This window comes from Aphis gossypii, chromosome 1 (genome assembly GCF_020184175.1).
Source record: "Aphis gossypii isolate Hap1 chromosome 1, ASM2018417v2, whole genome shotgun sequence".
Lineage (NCBI taxonomy): Eukaryota > Metazoa > Arthropoda > Insecta > Hemiptera > Aphididae > Aphis > Aphis gossypii.
The window spans coordinates 54,767,834-54,787,748 of record NC_065530.1 but is presented as its reverse complement, the minus strand read 5'-3'; the positions used below and the strand labels follow the sequence as shown (position 1 = coordinate 54,787,748).

The following is a 19,915-nucleotide window of genomic DNA, read 5'->3' as shown; positions in this document are numbered from 1 at the left end:
ACGTTGGACTTCACGTCTACTTTGCATGGCTATGTGTATACGTAATATTACATTTTATTAAACACACAATGCAGACATTTGTATTAGAAATTACAACAGATATACTAATATATTATAAAACGGTCAAATAGATTTATCTGGTAATAAATACACGAATGTTGACCGGTGTATAGTCTTGCAGCCGAGGAACAAAATACCGAAATATTTTTTTTGAATATTAAATCAGTGGCGTTTAAGTGTGTACATAGAGACGTAAAAATGTGGGTAAAAAAAAAGTTATGGCAATTTAACAATATTACAAATTTAATTTCAAAAATGAAAGATCGTAACTCATAGACATTATTTTATTATATTATCATAATTACCTTAATATCTAATTATTTATATGTAGATTTGTAGAACGTATACTATAGGTAGACTATACATATATATATATATATATGTCATTAAATATCATCACATCACTGGTGTAGCTAAATACTTAAATAAGGTATTCGCTTTATGACATTTAATTTTCAGTACGGTTAAAATATTAAGAAAAAAACTCTATAATGTCTATTAATGTTTACTACGATTCGTAGAGAAATATTTTATGTACAGTTATGTATACCAACTAACCGTAGGTAGGTATATGCGCAGTCGTTAATTTTTTATAATCGTTCATGTTATTTGGCCACTTATTCGGCTTGCAATGTTTGAGTTTTGGTGTTTTGACCGGATATTTGTAAGTTTAATACTACGCGGGGACGCCGTTTATTATCGTTTTAAGATTATGCACCAGCACTTGGCCGGGATGACTACCTATTACAGTCATAATGCATAAAATATAGTAGTTAAAACGTGCGTATTAAATTAATAGTGTGGTAGTCCAATAAGAAAATGTTTATAATACTTGACCGGCATAATATAAATGTATACGCCTAGCATATAATACTCGTAAGTCATTAATCAGGTGAATAATAATAATAATTTTTTTATTAATATCAACTGAAATCACGATTTTCAACGCGGATCTGGTAAGACGGGTTTCGGATTTTCGTACCCATTATTATTTTTACTCTTTCGAATAATTTGCACAAAACGAATTCCGCCCACTATAATAACATGATATACAAGCACAATACGAAGCACTGAAACACCGACGAATGGCGATACAGAGACGCGTGCTCGTACCCACCTTTGCCTAACGAAGTCACAGATACACACGCATGAGTATTATACTATGTATGTAATATAATATATAATATTGAGGTCAGTTCAGTGAGACAAAAACGCGGACGACAACACGGCGATAAATTAAACGCACGTGCAGCATCGTAATGGAGTGAGAATTCGCCGCCGATACGTTGGCGACGACGTTTTACTAACTACCCGTGTATCGCCGACCCCAGTGCAGCACGCACCGTGACTGCCGAACACCGATAAAGTATTATGCGAATCGTACCATTATATTTTATTCGGATTTATATTATTATAATTATTATTACTGTTATTATTGAGTACATATTATAAAATAATATTGGTATATTTTAATTTACGCATGCGGTTGATAAAAAACTATACACGGCAGAAAACTAGTTCGATTAAAGAATAATAATAATATTATAAAGTATAATAATACCGACTAATAATGAAACTCGAATGATTGATAGTCATGGCGCGCGTTACATATATTCTAAGATCTTTTATATTATAGTTTGCGGGTCAGACAACAATGCTACGATTTATTATTATTATTACATTAAAGGTATGCGTGTGTGTGTGTGTGTATACTAGACGAGCAAACGTGTATCACTGTACTTTAATGTGTATGTATACAAACACATATACATGCAAAAATGCACATACGCGTATAATACCATTCCGACGTATTAATTAATGTCGATTATATTATTATATTATGTGTTTAAATGTTAAAAAAAGAAAAAAGGACGTGCCTTCTCTTCTATATAACGCCATGTTGTAGAGTGCAATTGGTATAGCGAGTATTTTATATTTAAATAATTGATCAATTACTTCCAAGAGCTTATTTCTCTACAGCCATATAATATATTATATACGATATACATAGATATATAATATATGTATAGGTAGACAATATACATGTAAGACATGTAATTTGCTCTTGTATATATTATTATCATTATACACTGTATAATAAGCCAATTGTTTTTTATAATGAATAATTATCTGAAGCTTAAGTCATTATCTATAATAATGTACGTAATATATAGAAATGTGCTTAATAAATTGTTCTATTTTATGTACCCGTAAAATGTACCGTTTTTGATGTGTATACATATATATATTATAAAGAGTTGTATATTTATTTCCTATATGCGAATGAATGAGTTTAAGACCGATGACGTTTGAATATTATTCTATGGAAACTATAACACTCCAATAATTTTTTTTTTCTAGTTGATAAATGATTGTTCATCATAAAAAGAAAATAATTGTTCTATGTGTGTCATAATTTTTTTTCAATTAATATTTTGTGCAAAATATTTAAAAAAAAATTATTATTGAACGGATGAACAACATTATAACATAATAATAGGTATATTAAATATACCCATGCAATTATTTAAAAATGATTTTAATTACTAATATATTAATAATATATTGTCAAACAACAAATGATAAGGTATACAATTACTTTAAAATAATACTCAAAATTATATGAGTAATGAGTATGATATTTTGGAATATTGTTGTATAATAAAAGTATAATAGGTACATACAACAATATTATTTTATCAAAAATTTAACTTATCAGGTATTATATTATATAAAATGATATTATATTTTTGTTTAAATAAATTAAAATAAATATTTGATGTCATTACAGAATCCGGTACTTGGCAATAAAATATCATTAAAAAAACCTGATAATGAAATAAAAATTACAATCGAGAATAGATTCAAAATTAAAATTAGGTAGAATAGTATTGCGTATTTCATTTTGATCTTACGTTGAAAATATTAAAAATCCAGAAAATGCGAATGTTTCAATTGATAAATCCACTTTTGGTTATACAAACGCATATTACATTAAACGGGTAATTATAATTTGATCAATTCATATAAAACCACGGGTATATTAGATACTTTATAATTCCTTACTTCGGGTAATTAAATTAAGAATGATTATGCTAATTATGCAGTGTATTATAGTACTTATAATAACATGGAATTACGGTGTGATGATTATACGATTAGCAATAGTCGCACATAATATGTGCGTTAGCCGTGTAATATGCATAGTATTATAATGATATATGTATAATGATGTAAATTGAATTATTTTATATTTTAATACTTTATTAATTCAAACGAGTCTGGTTGTTCTGGGTTTTAATTGAAAAGTTAAATATAACCGAATAGTGAGCATCGTATAACATACCTACCTACAGTATTATCATAAAACCACGAGCAACTGATAATTTTTTAACATTACCAACACGATAGGTATGTTTATTCAAAACAGAAAAACGCAGATGAGAGGTAATACATTTGTAATATTTATCTGAATATTATAATAAATCGTGTGTCTTCCAACATTCTAATTTCGTATACGAGCGCATGTTAACACTATCTCTCCGACTCGATCGAACCTTCAACCTTGTTAATATTATATATTATTTTATTATGTATAGCAACGTAACTACAGCGAATTTCACGATTTACCTACATGTTGTCAGTTTATACTATAAATGCAGTTTTGGATTTACGCGCGTATGCGTATGCTAATTGACATACCACCGCAATTCTTTATAATCGATACGAGACTTTATAAAGCCAACATTTTATCAGATCGGTGTATTACGCATGTTAGTATCTATAATAATATGAGCAGAACATAGTATCAGGTATAACAGTACATTAGTGGACCGTAACTGTTTTGTACACAACTCCGGTCGACCGGACTCGGATATGATATTATCGACAAAATCTTTTAATAAAAAAATTGCATCCAACGAGTTTTGAACAGAATCCGGTAAAAAACGAATACCTGTACAGTGTACACATTATGGTAATAATTTAATGGTGCGCGAAATCGAAGAGCAATTAATATGCCGTTGGTGGAGTTGCCGGCCATGGCGCCTGGCCTATGTCAGTATATTATAAGTTCGGGCGGAAAATGCCTATATATATATTATTATTTGCTATGCTTCAACTAACCGTAAAATTTTTGTACGTCCATTCCAACTTTCTAGTAGGTCGACCGATAATGAATGAGTGACGGGGTGTTGTTTGGGGATTGTATATAGTTTTTTTTTTATTGGGTCGACTGTCCCGTGTTTATTGAAGTCCGTTAGAAATTTCCCCAGAGAAACTACACGTCGACTATCCATAAAGGTATAATAATAATAATAATAATACACTACTGATACACACTTGAACACATAAGGTCATGCGGTTTATGAACAAATAAATGGTTTAAAAATCATATAGTTTATCTTTGTACCGATGACGGAGCGATAATTTTTTACGATGTCGCGTATGTATATAATGCGATTTCCACAGAAATCACTGTCGGTGGAATAAGTCCCGTCTGTTTATACAATTTATCCACACCCCTAAATGCATATGTTATTACACGCTTATCACATTATGCATTGGAAACCTGAAGCTGCGCCCCTGTAGATTAAGCACGCACTATACGCAAACACATGGTTGACCATCATGCTACAAATATATGTATATAAATTCACATTGCCACTGGTTGGGCGGGCGATAAATCGATAACTCATCTCGATAGATTTTAATGACTCGGACGCTATAAGTATATAATATATGATAACTGATGGAATAATTGTGCGCGTCTACTGTATAATATTATATTTATTTATAGAGTCGCGCCTTCCCGGCGTGCAGATGTAATTTCTGGATAAACCACGCGCACGCAAAATATCGCAATCGAGATCGATTCATATTATATTATACGGCGTCGGCGGCAGTAGATACTCAGGTACCTACCATGTCGCGCTGTGGGTTTGTCTTGGCGTAGCGTTGTATGAAAAAACAAAAATCATGCACGACGCGTACATATTTTAACAATATATACATTATACATATAGACGATGATATTATTATGATGACTTCTTACCGTGTAACAGGCGATTTTTACCCCCCTACAAATTTTACCGAGGAGGTAAAAATCGCCTGAGGTAAAAATCGTCTACCGTAACAGGCGATTTTTACCCCCCTACAAATTTTACCGAGGAGGTAAAAATCGCCTGAGGTAAAAATCGTCTACCGTAACAGGCGATTTTTACCCCCCTACAAATTTTACCGAGGAGGTAAAAATCGCCTGAGGTAAAAATCGTCTACCGTAACAGGCGATTTTTACCCCCCTACAAATTTTACCGAGGAGGTAAAAATCGTCTGAGGTAAAAATCGCCTAACATAACCGGTGATTTTTACCCACCTATGCATTTTACCGTAGGGAGGTAAAAATCACCTGAGGTAAAAATCGCCTGTTATGTTCACGATTTTTACCCACCTATAAATTTTACCGAGGAGGTAAAAATCACCTTACATAACGCGCGATTTTTAGTTTTTACCCACCTATGAATTTTAACGTTGGGGGTAAAAACTGCCTGGCGTAATTATATACCTAGGTGCTAACTGACAACCCTATGTAGATTTACTTGAAACAGTGGCTTTATTACCTTTGATGAGAAATGAAATTGAGCATAATTTTAACTTGCCTGATTTCTAAATATGCAATAGATATTATAATAATATTATATCAGCAAATATTGAATATAGCCAATATAGGTTACTGACCAATGACAATATATTTGTTTTAGAAAAAAATACTAAGTTATGAAACTAATTGACAACAGCAATTATTAGACAAAAAGAATAAATATACTAATTGATTATGAAAATAAAAAATGATTATTTAACCACATTTACTCGAAAAATGAGTATCAAATTATTATTATATAAGTATGAAAAGGTCACCTATAGTCAACTCTAAGGGCACTATGATTTCTACATAGGGGCTTCTAACTCTATATTGTATTTAATATATAATAATATACTAGGTACGTACTTACCAGTATAAAGATGAAGAATGAAAGATATATTAATTGTTTAAATTTTCTCACATCATTTTATGCAAAAAAAAAACTGCATTTTTCAAAAGAAATACATTTATATTTCAATATTTTAAAAATTATTATGTTTTTCTTAAAGATTAGATACCGACAGCTAATTAGAAGATGTACGACAGTCACAGCATAGCGTAATACTCAATGAGTCACAGTGACCCATCTGTCAAAGGTAACCGATAACGGCGGTCGGCGATAACCAAAACTTGACAAATTAGTATAGGTATATGTAACTATTGTAACTATATAGGTACATTTCAAATGCGCGTTAACGATATACTACTCAAAGGTTCGTAATAGTTAGACAGGTAGATAGACGATAGACTATTGTTATGTATTGTTATTTGTGACAATACACTATACAGTAAGTAAAGCCATAGTGCCATACCGCGTTAGTATGTATAAAGAACATACCAAAAAATGTTGATAAACATTAAACCCATATTAACTATACTATAGTTAACAGCTAATAACTTCTTGGTAAAAAAAAAAGTAATGCAATGTTAATATCTGATATCTTAGAGATGAGGGAGGAATGGGACAAAAAATAACAATATAGGACTAATTTCAGATTATTATTTTCATTTACGTATTCACCTTCGTTCTGAAGACTTCAACACGATGTTACAAATTTTTAATGTGTATATTTTAATGTAAACATATGTGTTGTGCGTACGATATTTAAATTTTCGAATTTTTTTTATCAAAATATTCATTTTTATCTACAACTCCGTAAAGGGTAAGTACCTAAATAAAAATATTCTAATTATGATACAATATAAGTACTTTTAATATAACTATGTAAAATAACTACATTTTTATCATTGAATTTAATAATAATATAATATAGTATACATACTTATTAAAAAATAAGAATAAATTATTGTACAAAGAAAAATATGTAATGATAAGTTATTATAAAACAAAATGTATACTATACATCAGGGATGGCCAAATTTTTTTGGACACGATCTTCCATAGGAATCGCGGAAAAAAAGTCTCGATGAATATATAAATACATAAAAAGTCATATAATATCATAAAAAATGTTAATTACTTACTTAAATCGCATGTTAAAATATAATTTAATTTAATTTAATACAAAGTCCCGATAAAAATGAATAAATTAATGAAAATATATCAAAATTTAAGTATTAATATGGTAAAATTGTATTGAAAAATACATTAAAGTTACATAAAAAGTCACATTAGGTATATCATGAAAAATGTTTATAAATAATAAAATGTAATAACATAATAAATAGTCAATAATAATAACACAATTACAGTAGGTACCTACATAATTATAATAATGAATATATAATTATCAACCTTGGTTCTATAAAAACTATATCACTTTATTCTGGTAAGATAGCTCACGGAAATTAAAAAATTTAAAATATCATTTGAAAAACTTTCGTATAATTGTTTTAACCTATCGTCTTTACCCAAAATTACTACGAAAAAGCTCCTGATCTATTATTTAAAATTTTTATTGAAGCACTTGAGTAGCTCATTTGTAGAGCTTCAATAAAAAGCCAAATATTTGGATGATTAATTCCCACTAAAGTTGCAAATTTATTATTCCAACTATAGGTATATAACCGTGGTAATTTGAGTGGAAAGGCCTATGATAAAATTGTTATCGACGATAATTATTTCTCGAGCTATATAATTCATTATTCGTACCTTAAACTAAGAAAATGCATTAAAATCGTCAAAAAATGCAAAAAAATGTCTTTAAATAATCAGTATCATATATTAAGATGATCGTATACTTCTGTTAAAACCAAAGTACCTATTTTCAAACTTATTATTATGTAAAAAAATATATACATCGATTCGGGGGGGAAACGTCTCTTTGGCCATTTTAACTACGAATCGCGGACGTTTCGTCACCCGGCAATTATTAAGATAGGACGTTTCGTCCCGGAGAGTTATTAACCATAGGACATTTGGTCCCCGGCATATTTTTATTAAAGGACTTTCGCGGTTCTCAGGTTTTTTAAAATTATATTATTTATTAATTTCTTCAAAGTTCATTATTTTAGTACCTAACAATTAATAAATTTCTTTTTAATGAACAATTCTGTAATGTCTAATATAGTATATAGGCCAGGGGTGGCAAACCTTTTGAACACTACGTGCCAAAAATTTACCTTTTTTTTTTTTTTAGAGCGTGCGAGCGTGCCATGTGTGAAAAATATTATATTATTATGTTGAATGTAATATTCAATATTGTAAAAAAAATTTTTAAATGTGTTAACCTATTACCTTTACCTATGTCCTATAATATTATAGTAAAAATCTTCGCGTGCCCACAAAATCTTTTCGCGTGCCACCTCGGGCACGCGTGCCATGGGTTTGCCATCCCTGATATAGGCTATAGGCTATAGGCAAGTAATGGTATGCGAACAATTGGTCCCCGTCATATATAATTTTATACTCGGACAAATTAGTCTCCGGCGTATAAGTATAAATTTAAATACAAAATATTTTTTTACCTATCAATAAACGTTCTAAAAAATGTTTTTTCAATGATATAGGTAATAGGTAATAGTTTAAAAAATAAATAAAAATGAACATAATAATAAATATTAAATAATATAGTAGAATAAAAAAATGATAGTATAGGTAATATAATAATTAAAATTTATGTAAATCTCGAAAGCCTATACAAATAATTTAAAAGATATAAATAAACATTCTAAAAATGAATAAATTAAAAATTATATATCATCATTATATTTAAATTCTGTGCAATATGATTGTAATTTATATTTCTTAAAACTAAGTATTTTCGGTACATTTATTATTTCATTTTTTTTTTTTTTGTACCAATGCAGTCGTTGCAGATATATTCATATTTTTTATTTCTTTTTGTAATTATATACTCCACATTTGTATTATATACGCACTACAACACGAACAAAATACAACTGGGAACAGACTAGTGTGTGTAATTGTGGAAATAGTACCTAAGTATAAAAGCATTTTATCGAATAGGTTTATCTTAAATCTTTATAACGATATCATACTTGTTATTATTAGTTGTAATTTATTGATACCTATACCTTTCTTATCCACCCTGCCGATTTTATATACTGTACGTAGAGAAATTTCGTTAATTAGACTGACACTGATTAGTAACTAGGCGAGAAGTATATGGGCAGGTTAAGAAGTCCATATTTTAACAATATAAATATATATAATATATATCAAACTTTTAGGTGAGAATTACCTTCATTATTTCTGTTTTCAATAGTTTTGATAATAAGTTATTATCATTAAAGTTATTATCTAGGGCTCGGAAGTTGTTGCATTTGCATGTTTTTTTTGAACCGTTAGATTTATTGCTAAGTGAGCTAGAAAGGTAATCGGAATAAAAATCCCCGGGAAAAAAAATCCCCGGAAAAAAAATCCCCTAACGAACGACTCCGGAAAAAAAATCCCCGACCCTAGGAAAAAAAATCCCCAGCCTATAATATTACTCACAACCACAATATAAAATGATTTTAGTATTAAATTACAAATAGGTATACTATATATTAAAGTTATCAGTCAAAAAATCAATATATTAAATAATATTAGGTACCTATAAATAATTTAAAATAAATTCTGTATTAAAAAAAAAAAAAAAAATAATAATAAAAAAATATGTAATTACAAATAAGTATTTAGTATACTATATATTATAGTTTTCAGTCAAAAAATCAAAAAATCAATATATTAAATAATGTTAAATAATTCTGTAGCGAAATAGTAATAAAAAATAATAATAATAAAAATAATAATAAAGATAATAATAATCAAAGTTAGTTATTAGATTGTTTTCTAATATTATGGCTTATCGAATTTAAAAAATCCGAAACATTTATTTTTCCACTTACAAACTGGCACAAGTTCTTTTAATCTTATTTCCGTCGTCCGCATCTGTCCAAGTTTGGTTGTTTTCATATTGATTCTCCAACGTCATCCAATGCTAATTTTGCGTAATCCGATGCAACTTCGTACTTCATTTTTCTTATTAAATGCCAACTGTAGGATGTTTAATGCCAATTAAATGGGAAAATCGATTGTTCCATCCTTCTGTGACATTATTTGTTCGGTGTCTATTACTATCATCATTTGATAAGGTAGTTTGATGTACATTCCATGTACAAGGTGGAAATACTGGAGGAATTCTTCGAAGACGAATATTGGACTCGTTTGTGCCTACTTTTTTAAAAGGTCCATTAACATAGGTTGTATCAAAATATATTATAAAATCTTCTGCTCCAGTTGGTATATTTTTTTTTAACCACTCCATGCCATTTTTAACATCATCTAAAGGAAGAAAAGCTAGACTATCAACCATAGTACAGAACTTACGGAATGCTTCGTCTTTTTTATAGCGTTCGGACAAACCTAATTCTTGTAATTTTCTATACGTTGACTGACAGAGGTGGTAAAAACATCCTCGAATCGTAATGTGGCTGCCTAAGATCAGTTTTGCTGCATTCATGACGGCTAGTTCAAAATCCATATTTAAAAAAACGGGATCTGGGTATTTTCCTCGTTTTTCACACTCGTTCATTACAGTACGAAACAAATGTTCATATGTGTATTGTGTTTTACGTTCAAGAATACAGTAAACAGCTGTAATAAAAAATGAATTTTTTTGAACTCGAATTACGTACAGTTGCTTAAAATATTCAGGTGCAAGTCCAAAATTCCCGTCTATGAACCATGTATTAGAACTTGCTAATAAAGATAAACCCGTGTCTGTAGCAAATATTAAAACTCGTTCATTCGCATCTGGACCATTGTCATCTAATAAAAATCTTTCTTCTCCGTATAAGCACCATTCACCTAAAAAAATTTTTTTATTATTTTTTAAACTCAGAGCGAGTGATAAATGTAGGTATTGATTTTACAATGACATATAATATGTGTTTTTTTATAATATTATTATTTTTTGTAATTTTTTTAAATTAACAACAAAATATATAATACATCATTAAACCATTATTATATTATTCAATTTTTTTGATAGATATTGTTAGTTGTAAATTAAAAATATTATTTTGAAAATATAAATATAAATACCTTCATTATTAACTCTTTTCTACATGTTGGTTTTGAAGGATCGTTGTAACCTCTGTGGTTTCGAATTGTCCGTTTTACGTGTTCTTCTTTTGGCAATTCAACTAATATATGTGGTACATTACTCACAGACTCGGCAAATATTTGACTCGGTGTTGCATAGGATATTTGTGCTTTTTCGTTCATTTTGTTTTGTAATTTTAAAGCAGCGACTGCATTTTTATTAGAAGTATGAACATGTTCATGGTCAATACTAATAAATATTGGTTTTTCAATATCTAAACTCGTTTTAAGTACACTCGGACACTTTAACGAGGTAAATTTAGAGCATCGCCAACGTATAAAATTGGAACACTCTTTTTGAAAATGATAAATATATCCGATGTGCGCAATTTTAGGTTTTTTACTATTATTTTTAATAATTTCAATAACGTGTTCCATGTTTGTGTGTAGGTATACTATCGTGTACTAAGTGTGTACTGCACAGAGCACAGACCTATAATATGTGGTCCACTACAAATCGTTGCTAATTTACCCATTTATTTTAAGATAGCGAGTATCTAGATTATGTTCATGAGCCCATTACAGATAAGATAGATAGGAGTTACTTTTTACCTTATTTTAAATTATATCAAGGTACACACTACACCACATAATGATATAACAATTACTATAACATTTGAAGTTCTCATATCTATACATTATGGTCAAAATGTTATAGAAGACGTAATATTTTATTTCAGGCTATTATATAATATATATGTATACATTAATTTTTTCAAGGCTGGTCATTAACGATTAAAAGTTAAAATTAAGTTACAACGTTAAATTAATTAAATCGTTGCTTTTTTTTCAAATAAACTTTTAACTTAATAAGTTACTTTTTTTAAAATTAATGTGTTAACTTCAAGTTAATTATATTCAAACATCTAAATTAAGTTATTTTTGTCCAAAGAATAATACAAATTTTTGAATGAGATTTTAGAAAAGTAGGTTTTTGATAGCTAATTAATACTTAATGTATTATACAAATAATAATAATTAATATAAATTAATGTAATGCAATAATGTAATCTGGGGATTTTTTTTCCTAGGGTCGGGGATTTTTTTTCCGGAGTCGTTCGTCAGGGGATTTTTTTTCCGGGGATTTTTTTTCCCGGGGATTTTTATTCCGGGATTCGCTAGAAATCCGTTCTAAGACACTACGAAAAACATATCAAAAATGTATAGTGCATATTTTTGCATATTTAGTGAATTTTTGATTTTAAAGCATATTTCTTAATTTTACAATTTTTTTAGAGCATATTTTATAATTTATGAAGATTTACTATGAAAATTTGTAAATAAAAAATAAATACATTAATATTGAGAGATATTATTAGATATTCTTGTATCGTATTTTTTTTTTTTTTAAATTATTATTGAAAATTAAAAATCAGAATTATTTTTATTGTACCTACTCACTAACCCGCTTTTTTTTTATATAAAACCAATTCGACGTCTTCTTATAAACCTATTTGAAATAGGCAAACCGACAGTTGCACGAAAATTAATTTATTTTAGATACTCGTAATTATTAAAACAAATGTATACTTTTGACATTAGAAATTATAGGTAGGTAGTTATATCGATCCGTTTAAATATCCAATTTCGTAAAAAAGTTCCAAACGTTCATAAAATTTATTTTTGGAATTAACAATTGACTTGTTTTATAATTATTATAAGTAGGGCGCGGATTTATATTCTTTTAAAATAGCCAAAATATGATACTGATATTCTCTAAAAAAATTGAATTAATGCTTTAAATATAAACTTTTTAAGTAGGTATATACTGTTGAATACACTTGCAGTATATTCACTTATTACATGAAAATGTATCGACCATGGGAAGATAACATCCCAATAGCTGACAACAAAATAGATTCTTCAGTACATTTTAAAATTGATATGGAAGTCGATGAAGTGAACAAAGAACTACTTTCATATAAAACAATTAGTAAGTACTAAAACTATTATTTTTATTTAAAAAAATGATCAAATAAGATAAACTACATTATACTATAATTTTATAAAATTTATTTAATTTTTTTTTTTTTTTTTATTATAATTTAAATTTTTTAAATTTTAACTATAATTATTTTTTCATGTAACGCGAATAAGAAGTCTATTCTGAAGATCCTGCCTTAAAAAAAAAATCGAATTCAAGCTCATATAAGCACGTAGATTTAAATGATGTTGCAACATACCTTAGGAATAGAAATTATCCATCGTACTTAAACAGTCGTAATGAAAAATCTAATTTTCGTAAGCAATGCAAGCCTTTTGTAATCCAAAATGAAGTATTATTTTACAAAAAAAATAATACACGTGTTATACTGGACCAAATGGAGAAAATTAAAATTATAAATATGATACATTGTGGTTCAGATATTTCTGAAGAGGCATCAGCATTATCAGCTCATCGAGGAAGAGATGTAACACAAAACTTGATAAAAAAAAGGTAACCCCATAAATCCTGACAAATAGGGCCCAGTTTTCAATGCAAAGTGCATATATTTTTAGTTGATCATAGACAATGCTTTTTAAGTATATAATTTGATTCATGCAACGAGTGTTTCAAATCTATAAATTTTATTTTGCATATTTCAAAGTTTTATCAGTTTTAGTATTATTGGGTAATTTTCTGGTTTTTAATGCATATTTGTTCAATATACTACACAAGATTAGCCTATTTAAAATATTATCTAAAGATAAGTAATTTTATTGATACATTTTTTAATAAAATAATAAATAATAATTATATCTTATTTATAAATTCCAAATTAAAATACCAAATTGTATAAATTTGTTTTTATATATATGGCATTTTTAAGGTAACCTTTGTAATAAAATGCAATTCTGAAGGGAATTTATGGCTATTTTTTAGTGCATATTTGTATGCTTTTAAGTGCGTTTAAATCCAGGCCCTTTTGATAATTTTAGTTTTTCATTATTTTAAAAATTATGCTTAGATATTTTTGGCTACGAATGGCAGAGGATGTTAGAGAATATATACAACAATGCGAAGCTTGTCAAAAAGTGAATACAGCCACATTAAAAGTTATACCAGAGTTGAAATCTGTTGAAGTTCCACAACAGGTATTATGTCAAACAATATTCTAAAATATTATATAAAATATACATATAAAACATATTTCCCCCCGGGTATTGAAAAAAATAATTGTATAATCATTGTTGAAACACTTGAAATGAATTTTAATTTTTTTTATTTATTTAGATATCATAACATTTATATTGTTATTTTCTATTGTAAATAAGTTCTATTTGTTATGTTTAGGTGTTCAAACAAATAGGAGTTGATTTAATGACATTACCTGAAGTCAGTGGATACAAATATGTTGTAGTCGCCATTGATTATTTTTCGAAATGGTCCGAAGCAAAACCATTAAGGGATAAAACTGCCGTTTCTGTAGCTAAATTCATATATGATGATGTAATTTGTAGGCATGGTTGCCCGAAAATACAAATCAGTGACCAAGGACGAGAATTTGTGAATAGTTTAAACAATGAACTGTCCCGCCTTACAGGTACTCAACAGAGGGTTACATCTGCCTACCACCCACAGGCAAATGGCTTAGTTGAACGCCAAAATCGTACTATAAAAAATTGCATGTTGAAAGTGTTACAAAATAATGTCCAAAAGTGGCCCTCTATTTTGCAAGGCATTTTATTTGCTCACAGAACAGCCAAACATTTTTCAACAGGATATTCACCGTTTAAAATATTATATCAACGAGAAGCAATACTTCCAGTTGATATAAATCATAACGATAGTTCTGCTAGTTCGGAGAATGATGAAGAATTTGAGGAAGAAAATGACTTAAATGTATTTGATCAAGAATCATTTCAAAAAACTTTAGAACAAATGATTGATATGCGAGACGTTATGGAACAAAGTGCAAAAATCAATATAGTCGAGGCGCAAAAACGACAGCGCAAGTCATATGCAAAAAGACATAGAACTGGGTTTATTTTTAAAAAAAACGATAAAGTGTTAGTTAGAAATTTAAAAAGGGACGATAGAAAAGGTGGTTGGCAAAATATGACTTGGTTAGGGCCTTATATAATTGAATCGCTTATTGGAAATAACTGTGTTTTGAAATCTGGCAATACAATTTTAAAAAAAAAACAAAATGTATGTAATTTAAAACATTTTAAAGAACATGTTGACGTTGAAAATTGGGAAGAAAATAAAGATCATGAACTGGATAAAGAAATAAATAATGAGCTGATGATGCAAGACGAGGACATTGATACATATTTGAATGATGATGTGATATTGACTGAACGTGTTGCATTAAATGAAGATCGCGTATTTAATCAAACATCAAAATCCTGGCAAATTATAAAAAGCAAACAATTAAAATTGAAATTTGTTAAAAGTGTTCATACTGCAGTCAAGAGGAAATATCTCGGAGAACCAACTGCTACAAAGGATATCGAAGGAGATGGAAATTGTTTATATCGAGCGTTGTGTTATTCGATAACAGGAAGCGAAAATGATCACTTACTTTTACGCAAATTGATATCTGAAGTAAGTATAGTTTTATACTAAGTATTTAATAATTAATAATATGTTACATATTTAATATATGTTTTTTTTTAAATTAATTAAGGTAGTGAAAAATAATGAAAAAATTGAGCAATATGTTGGCGGAAAAGATAAACTTGCAATTCATCTACAAAACAACCGTATTGAAGACAATGGTAAAAGTTTATTATAATCAGTAGCGTATCTGTGGGAAAGTCAAGAGGGGATTTTTTTTGTCATTAAGTAGTTAATAAATAATAGTTTTATAAAAAATTAAAAACTCAACCCATAGATATTAAAATATTAGATTCTGAACGAAGTGAAGAATGTATTGATTTTACAATGATGTGTGTTTTTTTTTTTTTTTGTTTTTGTGTCTGTGTACAGTATAACTAGTCGAAATAATGCTCCAATTTCAAACTATGGGGGTGTTTCCGATGTAAAAGTGAATATCCTTGGTGCATTATAGAGGTAAAAAGTTAAAAAATGTATTTTATTAAAAAATATTATATTATAATATTTATTGCTGTTTGATGCTTGATATAAATTAAAGATATAGATTTATTTTTTTGAATGAATTTATTGGTAATGTTATTAGTTATATAGGCGCACCATGAGTATTATATTGGTTTATTTAAAGCGTTTCTTCTATATTATATACACTAAAAAAAATACGTTTTGATTTGATCTAGGCCGTTACACTAAAAAAAATATCACTTTACCAATTAGCAAAAATAGTTAGTTAGATGATAGTTAGAAAACTAGCATTTACCAAAATTGTTGGTTAACACATAACTTATAACGTACCTACTATAGGTTACAATTAAGAATTATGAATAAATAATATTCAAATAGTGTACTTATGACTGCAGGGCTCGGATGTTTAAGCACTAAAAATAACTGTAATATGTATGCATTTATGCACTAAAAAATTACCAAATATGCAATCAAAATATGCACTTAAAATCATAAAATATGCGTTTTTAGCTAAAAAAAACAACAAAATATGCACAATTTTTTTTATTATAAATCATAAATTCATAAGTATCTTATTTTACAATAATATATTTATTACACAATATAAAAATATAAATTATAAGTATTACTGATAAACGTATACAATCGTATAGTATATAAATATAACATTTATATTTTTTTTTTTACGTTAATACGTGATAGACTGTAGTTACCACCAATCTGAATATAAAACTTGTGAAATTAATTTTATAATTGCTTTAAATAGATGGTTTAATTTAATTTATTTTCAAATAATTGAAAAATGTACCAAAATATGCATTTACATTCTTAAAATCCCAAAATGTGCATTTAAAATATAAAACCATTAAATATGCAAAATAAAAATAGCATTATTTGATTCAGTAGGACATGAATAAAATTTATATCCAGGTCGGCATTAAATTGGATAAATAGAAAAAAATATGCAATTTCATAATTATCCGAGCCCTACTTATGAGTTATGGGTACTTATGAGTTTGCAATAAATAAAAAATCCAAACTATAGTATTCATATCCTTCAACAATAAAATGTATTAGGTATTATGTATTGAACTAGTGGATAGGTGAAAAAATCTTTGCAAAATTAGTAAAATTTGTACCACCCCCTTATTTTTTCCTCGGTAAAATTTGTAGGTGGGTAAAAATCGTAACAGGCGATTTTTACCTCAGGGATTTTTACCTCCCTACGGTAAATTCATAGGTGGGTAAAAATCGCCTGTTACGGTAGGCGATTTTTACCTCAGGCGATTTTTACCTCCTCGGTAAAATTTGTAGGTGGGTAAAAATCGTAACAGGCGATTTTTACCTCAGGGATTTTTACCTCCTCGGTAAAATTTGTAGGTGGGTAAAAATCGCCTGTTACGGTAGGCGATTTTTACCTCCTCGGTAAAATTTGTAGGTGGGTAAAAATCGCCTGTTACGGTAGGCGATTTTTACCTCAGGCGATTTTTACCCCCCCCCGGTAAAAATGCACGGAGGTATAAATCGCCGGTGACACCGGGTTTGGTATACGCTGTTTCGTGCATAATAAGTATTAATGCCAACACGCCATGGTAGAATAGCATATATTATAATCATTAGCAAAGTCACATCTTAATATTTACATGGGCCTGTACACCATAATATCAACGCCGAAATGTATTAGCTAAGTAAGATTAGTATGATATGTTTTCGTACCCCTACAGTCCAAACAACTGAATGTTTTAGTCAAAAAATCAGCATAAAACTAACTACTATATTATAGTATATGTATATTGTATACATTGATTTTGTGTAATTTGAGTTTCAAAAATAACAATATTGTTGTACTGTGTATGTGTAATATATTATATAATATAATATGTGTGTGTCGAACGCGTTTAAGGACTTTGAATCTTTCGTTCATAGGACTTCAGGCGTTTTTCCAGTTAAGGGGTGAGATGTATATTATTTTCATAGTCATGTTAACGGTGGTTAACCCTTATATGAATTATTAGTTCCACGACACATTGCATGCGCGTTTGCCCGAAATGGTCGCGTAGCCGTGATTTTTTTTTTTTTTAGATACCACGTAATATAATAACATATTATAAGAAATTGCAAGAGTCTACTGTAATATACATATATGAATGTATTATATATGTATAGATTATACTCGCTTACCTCTGGACAAGTCCAAAGACGTGACTCGTCCTTGGACCTCGATCTCCGTATGTGGCTTCTCGGTCCTCGTGTCCCAGAATCGTATCCTCTTGTCAAAATGGCCGCTCATGATGGTCGTGCCAACAGTCTCTGATGTGACCAGGTCGTTGCAACTGGACATAGCAAACTTGGTCTCGACGCCTACACAACATATTATTATTGCTTATAATGGAATACGTTTAATAATAATAAAAATAACAACAAGCGACGTGTTGACGATACCAACGCTGAACGACCGTTATACACATACGTATAGGGTGATTCTATCATACTGAACCAATTGAAAATATCTTAAAAATCATTTATTTATTTATTTATTTTTTTTTTTGTTATTTAATTATAGAACAAAATATACTAATTAATTGTAGATAAATATAAAATAACATTTTCTTCTCCTTCGAAAAAAAAAAACATATAATAAAATGTGTTGTACATCTTACGATATACTGTCCGATATATGAAAAAGAATCACCCTGTATAAGTATATATATATTATACTATTTACTGCATAGTCGGCTATCGAAGTATATATTATACATCGACGTCGTTTATTGGATCGCCACCAACTACACGAATCCACGTTATAATATAATGTACAATCTTACATAATAATATACTGGCTTAGTTTACTAATCGTCGCACGGCGAACTAGCGATGGGTATACGTGCAAAAGAATAATATTATATACTCACATGCCCTGATGCGTAGATCGTATATCTTCAGCGTGCGGTCGTGGCTGCCGGTCACCACTTTGTTGGGTTCACCCATGAACTTGGCAGCCATCACTTTGGCGCAGTGTCCAGTCAGTGTGTGCTGAAACAACGAAAATACATCCACTATATTATTATAACGTTACAAGAACTATAACAATAATAAAGAAATAAGGTTGTGCGAACTATACCACTATATTATGGTAAATACCAATACATATACAAGTAGTTAAGTATAACTTAAATTTAAGCAAAATAAGTAATGGGACTGAAGATCTCATTAGTGTATGTGTATGTGTGTGTGTGTGTGTGTGTGTTGAATAAAAGTGTTTTTGACCGTATTTTTTCAGCTGATTTAAATGTCATCCTATTTTTTTTTTTATTTTTTTTTTTTTTTCATAAAACCGGTCAATTTTAAGTGATAATAGGGCGGAGTCAATCAGGTGTTTGCCTCTACTTACGACTATTAGATTTTAAACATAACAGGACTAAATTAATGTTATTTTAAATTGAAACTAATTTGGAACATAAGGTGCTCTGTGATAAGAAAAAAAAATAAACACCCCACGCGATATAAAATGAACAATGCATATTTTATAGTTGCTACTGCCGCGAGTACACAAAGGGGAAATAGCATAGACACCGTCAACCGTTGTCATATACTTTTGCAACTATAACCTATGTGTAGGTATACCGTTGTGTGCATA

General features: G+C 29.0%; 1 protein-coding gene across 6 annotated transcripts in view; it reads right to left on the bottom strand.

The window, feature by feature from the left end:
* The window catches only part of LOC114125220 (autophagy-related protein 16-1), a 230,141-nt gene that overhangs the window by 69,747 nt on the left and 140,479 nt on the right, over positions 1 to 19,915 (bottom strand). For 4 of the 6 annotated variants that reach the window (XM_050198322.1, XM_050198320.1, XM_050198319.1 and 1 more), the window contains exons 9-10: positions 19,191 to 19,311; positions 18,460 to 18,639 (exon numbers count right to left, since the gene is read on the bottom strand). The exons of 1 other annotated variant lie outside the window; for it this stretch is intronic. In XM_050198322.1, coding sequence (XP_050054279.1) covers positions 18,460 to 18,639; positions 19,191 to 19,311 — 301 coding nt within the window. The remainder of the gene's footprint in view (positions 1 to 18,459; positions 18,640 to 19,190; positions 19,312 to 19,915) is intronic. One more of the 6 variants, XM_050198321.1, reaches the window with a different exon arrangement.